Source organism: Pangasianodon hypophthalmus, chromosome 23 (genome assembly GCF_027358585.1).
Source record: "Pangasianodon hypophthalmus isolate fPanHyp1 chromosome 23, fPanHyp1.pri, whole genome shotgun sequence".
NCBI lineage: Eukaryota > Metazoa > Chordata > Actinopteri > Siluriformes > Pangasiidae > Pangasianodon > Pangasianodon hypophthalmus.
Window position 1 is genome coordinate 5,353,914 of NC_069732.1, and position 6,586 is coordinate 5,360,499.

The 6,586-nt window shown below is 41.8% G+C and overlaps 1 protein-coding gene across 5 annotated transcripts in view; it reads right to left on the bottom strand.

Annotated features, from left to right (window-relative positions):
- Positions 1-6,531, bottom strand: part of trip10a (thyroid hormone receptor interactor 10a) — a 32,549-nt gene extending 26,018 nt beyond the window's left edge. Inside the window, exon 1 of one of the 5 annotated variants that reach the window (XM_053228323.1) lies at positions 6,239-6,531. In XM_053228323.1, the coding sequence (XP_053084298.1) occupies positions 6,239-6,262 (24 nt within the window). In that variant the 5' untranslated portion in view covers positions 6,263-6,531. Of the gene's footprint in view, positions 1-1,646; positions 2,020-6,238 lie in introns of those variants that run through there. The other 4 variants (XM_053228326.1, XM_053228322.1, XM_053228324.1 and 1 more) reach the window with 4 other exon arrangements.
- Positions 6,532-6,586: the final 55 nt, after the last annotated feature.

The window sequence follows — 6,586 nt, forward strand, 5'->3', positions numbered from 1 at the left end:
ACGGTTCTACATTCCTTAAAAGACTTCTAAATAGAACGCTTGTTGTACACTTACACACGGAACCTCTAAAACTTCACCCAGTCTGACAACCAAAGAACCCTTAAGGGTTCGCGATTTGACCGCTTTACTATAAACACACATGTAACCTTCAGGAGTTTATCACAATCACAGCATCATTATCTTCTCTGATTAATCTGACATGGTTGTTTACTGCCACTCAGAACCTGGAACTTGTTGTACATGGTAAGAAAAATGTGTTGGCGATGAAGTGTGTCGTTTTATCTGCCTCTGCACCAGGTCCTACATTCCTCAGATTCTCTGCATGTTGGCAACCCTTGACCCTCAGCCGTTTTATCAGAGGGAGGCCTTCCTGACAACGGTAACCTTGGCCCTGTTGCACTGCGGGAGCCGGGGTAAAAGCGCTGAGGCCCAGTCATTTCTCTCACACAGGACACAGGAAGTAGAAGTCTTCCTCATTTCCTGCTGTATATCAACATGGTTCAAAGAAATATGAATGTCACGGAATGTTATTTCCTACAGAGCAGAAAGGCAGGCTAAACAGAAACTCAGGGGAAAGGATAAGCTTGTTTGTTAAACAAGGATTAAACAGAACTTTCCTTCTCCATACTGAAAAAAACCTCAAGTGAGACGGAAGAGAACTGCTCTGGAGTATCTCCATCGAGCTCTGGTTTCTCAGTTCCTTTTTTGGCTAGTATGTTGGTGTGAGTGCTTCAAGTGCGGGCATGCCTGTACGTGAGTGATGATATCAAGAAATGCTTCCTAACACACACACACACACACACACACACACACACGCGCACACACGCACCTTCCAAAGCCAGGCTACACGACTCAACTACAGTACGAAGGGGAGGGGAAAGGATCAGGAGAAAATTCCTAACAAGCTGGTCCATGCCCCAAACTCCTCCTTCCTCTGGCCACCTCAAAATGGAGTCAACGAACAGAACAACATAACAAATAAAGAATTCATGGCCTACACACACCACGACCCACTCAGTCACCAAAAACAAAAAAATAGTCTTTAGTGCTGAGCAAAACAATAGTCCCATGAAGCGAAGTGAAGTCTAGTTTATGAAATGAGCAGAACAAATATGGTTTCATTTTCAGGATTTAGTTTCTGAAGCTATTTTAAAATGTGCAGGCCTAATTACAGAAAAGGGTTGTCTCACTGTGTTCGCCTTGTCCTTCACCCCCCTGGTATTTTGGTTTTAACCCGGTCATTGTCTTGTCCCTCCCTAACTAAGCAAAAAGCCAAAGAGTGAATAAAGTATCACACCAAGCCCTACTCTGACACATCATCCCAGTCAAAGTGCTCAGCAAATGCTTGTTCCAGTAGTCTCACAGCTATCACGTCTGAATACGCAGCCTGCTGTGATACACTTTTAGAAAACATGCACACAAATACAGACACACACTCCGACTGAGGCTGGGATAGTAGAATAACAGACAGACACACACACACACACACACAGTACATAATGGAGGAGCAGGCTGTAGTCCAGAGCTGCCATAAATAGCAAATGGATCAACAGGGAAACACTGGACACATGCCACAGCATAGTCAAGCCTTAATGACTAAACAAAAAATCCAAACCGATCAGACGGGATATTGCTTAGACACCGACCCGATGTGCCTCAGCTGATTCATGCCACTGACTCACGCCGACTCGCTCCAGCAGACGCAGAACTAGAAGCTTAGGATGTGGCATATAAATGCGAGCTGCCTCGACTGGATCCTCCCGATACAGCGATTAATAGTGACACACGGAGCTCGATACCATCATCAGGTTATGCTCTGATACTCTGATAGACACACACCAAAGGTGCACGCACTTTCAACAGAAAAAACAATTTCAGTTCATTACAATTAATTATTTGAACTTCTTGACTGTTCCATGTTGGTCCTACGAGTTACAATTTATAATTCAAAGAAACCTGACTTTATCAGTGAAAGTTTAATTCTCTATTTCTTTGGAACTTAAACAATTTGAATATTATTTGATTTTCTAAAACATATTTAGATATTTGAAGATCAAAGACTTACAATCCCATGTTTTCTGCTTTTAGACACCTCACAAGTCTGTCAAACTTTTCAACTCAATCCACATATATTTTCCACATTATTTATTCAAAAACAATGATGCATTAATTTTCTCATTAAATATAGCATGCATCCTGAATATTACTAGTAACGTATTATATTACTGTTGTTTCCCCACACGCAGGTTATATTCCAGAAGAGCAGGAGTAACAGAGCAACAGACACCAACAAACACAGTAAGAAGAACCTGATGGATCTGGTGGAGCTTCTCGTTCCCTGCTAACACTCATCCCTCACTGCATTCACACCGCCACCATCCCCTCGCCACACCCAGTCCCCCCCCAGGCTTCTCTCAGACCCCTGCAAAACACTAAACAGGCACTTAAGCCTATCAGCATTACACTACACCATAAGTAATGAGCATATAATAGTGAAAACGATATGTAAGCTGGACTGCACTGAAGAGGTTTGATGTTTAAAAAAATTAAAATAAAAAATATTCCTTCTCAAGTTGATGGCAGATTGATTATAGCAAGCAAAATAAATTAAGCTTATCATTACTGTGGGTAATTTAATACAAAAGAAATAATAAATAATTATTTATTAATGTTTATTAATATTTACTAAATTTTAACTAATTAAAATACCTGTGCAATAGATAAAAGAATATAAAAAAAAAAACTTTTAAAAGTTTTGCAAAAAAAAATTAAATAAAATAAGCAACTATAGATTATTCTTAAACCTGGATTATACTTGCTTTTAACTACATATACTCACACACAAGCTAGTTGCCGCACGTATTGGAGCATGGCTTGTACATGTCTTCGGACATTAACGCTACGCCTACATATGGTGCAATTGCAATACCACCAGAAACAGTGACACTGTGTCTGCAACTGACTAAAACAAAAATTTAAAAAATGTCTCAAGTCGCATATTTATGTATTATTGTATGCAGTTATTGAATACCACATACTACTGAATTTTAAAAACATCTCATGTAGCTTTCAGACCTACCAAAAAGTTTGTTTTGAATACCAGTCTTCTGAATCTGAATTTAAGAAGCAGACCATAACAACAATCAAGACAACAGCACAAAGTTTTTTTAAAAAGAAAAAAAAAAAATACAGAGCTCATCAGTGCGTTTAAAATCACTATGCATGAAACCACTAAATATTTTACAGTTCCACTTGGAAACCTGATGGACAAGGATGTTTTGGCTCTGACGTACCATCTAGTGAATGTCACTTTAATCCTGCAGATGTGCATAAGATATGCAAGCAGGTATGTCAACAATGCTGCTGGCATTCCTGCTGTCTCTGCACGTCAAATACAGATCAGGCCTTAAACCTGCACTAATTGTATTGGGGCTCAGAATGGTTATGTCCAGAAAAGTAATCATGCTCAAGCCCAAATAAAAAGCATAATTCAATTTTTAATGATTATGATACGAAATTCAGCCCACCACAGGTCAGGAGACAGACATCTCTCTTTGTCTGGGAAAAATCTGCAGCGTAACACCAAATATACCCGCGGGGACGTGGACTGGATGATTGGCCACAGAAATTAGGGCAAAACTAATTAGGCTGGCGCAGTAGGCCACATGATGGAAAGGGGACAGAGGACAGAAACCCTGAGGGAACCGGTGTAACGGGGTCAGAAACTCCCCACCCACTTCTCTCTAATGCTCCACTTTCATAATGTAGAAGTTCAGCCGCGCATATATTTGCATCCTTTTCCTTTCCTTTAAGCCCTGAAAACAGAGCCAAGGTCACAGGAGAAGCTACCGCTAGTGTCACTGACATTGTGTCATTTAATTTTACTAGTCCAGTGTGGAGTGCGGAAAAGGGTGGAAACTCCGTGTGAGACACAGGGTTAACTTCAGAGCATCCCCAACATCCCAAATGCTTGCACTGCACAGACTGCAGGTAGGCAAACTGTAAGGAAATCATGAGAAAGCTTTCTTAATAAACTGTCTAACTCGTGTCCACTGCCCAAAGACGCACGCATCAGGTCTGTGAAGGTTCAGGTCATTCTGAAAAGTCTCAAAATAGGACACTGAGTTATAACTTGTGGCTATAAACTTGAAAAATGTTTACATTCCTTGAAAACATAAAAAGCAGCGAAGCATTTCAGGCGAGTATAAAACCACCTTCAAGACTTTTCTGAAAAAATAATTTGTCTTTCTGAAGTTTTGTTTTTGATTTTTCTGGCAGTGGAAGCTAGTCAAGCTTTGTGCTGCAAATAACGACAGGAAAACAAACAACTGCAACTAAAAGGTTATATATTTTCAAAAAACAATAAACACCAGAAACAGACAAAGACCAAAACACATAGCAAGGAAATGCAGAACAAAAACGAAGGGGTCAAGTAATGAATGAAACGATGGATGAATGAATAGGCAGAGAAAAGGAGGGTTAGATCAATTGATGGGGGAGGAACATGAGTGTAAACAGAGGGCTAGACAGACGGAGGGACAGTTAAAGGGACAGATAAATAGAAGGATGGATAGATATATGCATAGACAGAGGGACATAGGAGCTAGGTGAACGGCTATATAGAGAGAAAGAGAGATAAATACATAGATGGAAGAATAGACTGGGGATAAATAGATAGAGGGATAGATACTAAGACAGAAGGATGAATAGATATCTAGTCTGGAGTGTACACAGACAGATAGATAGATAGATACACAGACAGAGGGACAGTAAGACAGACAGACAGACAGAGGGATAGACAGAGAGATAGAGAGAGACAGACAGACAGACAGGCAGAGAAAGAAAGAGACAGGCTGACAGAGAGAAAGAGTGATAGACAGAGCCATACAGACAGAGAGACAGACAGAGAGATACAGAGAGAGAGACAGACAGACAGAAAGACAGACAGACAGACAGACAGAGAGACAGAGAGACAGAGGGATAGACAGAGCCATACAGACAGAGAGACAGACAGAGAGATACAGAGAGAGAGACAGAGAGACAGAGAGACAGAGGGATAGACAGAGACATATCGACAGACAGGCAGACAGGGAGAGAGATAGAGAGAGACAGGCTGACAGAGGGATAGACACAGACAGTCAGCCAGACAGAGACATACAGACAGACAGAGGGATAGACAGAGACATACAGACAGACAGAGGGATAGACAGAGACATACAGACAGACAGACAATCAACAACAAACTCAATGAAAAGTAAATTGTCATATTGTCATACAGCTTACGTTACTCCAACTCGTCTCCAGCACATCTCCACCTCATCTCCAACACATCTCCACCTCCAACACAACTCCACCTCATCTCCACCTCCAACACATCTCCACCTCCAACACATCTCCACCTCCAACACATCTCCACCTCCAACACAACTCCACCTCATCTCCAACACATCTCCACCTCCACCACATCTCCACCACATCTCCACCTCCAACACATCTCCACCACATCTCCACCTCCAACACATCTCCACCACATCTCCATCTCCACCTCCACCACATCTCCACCTCTCCACCTTATCTCCACCACATCTCCATCTCCACCTCCACCACATCTCCACCTCCAACACATCTCCACCTCCAACACATCTCCACCTCCAACACAACTCCACCTCATCTCCAACACATCTCCACCACATCTCCACCTCCAACACATCTCCACCTCATCTCCACCACATCTCCACCACATCTCCACCTCCACCACATCTCCACCTCCAACACATCTCCACCTTATCTCCACCTCATCTCCACCACATCTCCAAGAGAAAACAGGATCAGCTGAGAACATTAACAGTAAAGATCTTTTCAAACCACTCGGGTAAAAGACGTTAGAGGAACCCGAGTAGATTATCCAGTTCCCAGTTAGAGCAGTTTAAACAGATAACATTAACTCAACAATATAAAGTCAGTCTGACATTAAAAACAGCTGAAGTACTCAAAATGCATCTGACTGGTGAGGAAAATAAGATCTGTTGCACTCCAGCGAGCCAGAAACCGAACAGGAGCTGGGCATGCGGGGGGGAAAAAGGAGGAAAATAGGTTGGAGGAAAACCCTATAAACTTTTTTTTTCGCCCTAAAAAACTGCAGGGCGTTTAAAGAGACTATTTTAAAACGCGCTAAAGACAAAATGTGATCTGTGCCAGGTAAAAGTGTTAGCTTTAATAGTAAGTTAACTAAACTCACCCAGAGGTCTGTTCCCCAGTCCATGGTCGCCTCCTTATCAGCTCGTCCCAGAACTGTTGTTAGATTTTAAACTTATCCGAATTAGCTAACGTTACAGGACCACAAAACAACACAATTAAGGCAAAAAAACAGATATCCCTTCTTCTGTTTGTCCTTAAACGTCATACATGACAAATTAAGAATCGAAACAGCCAGCTTAACAAACGAGCGACTTTGCGTTGTCCAAGAAATTTTCGTTGCAAAAAACCAAAATGGATCAACAGGCTTTCGTATCCGCGTCACTCCCAAATCCCAGATTCTTAAAGGAGCCGTAGCATATTTACAAGGCTGCGTCCCAATTGGATACAA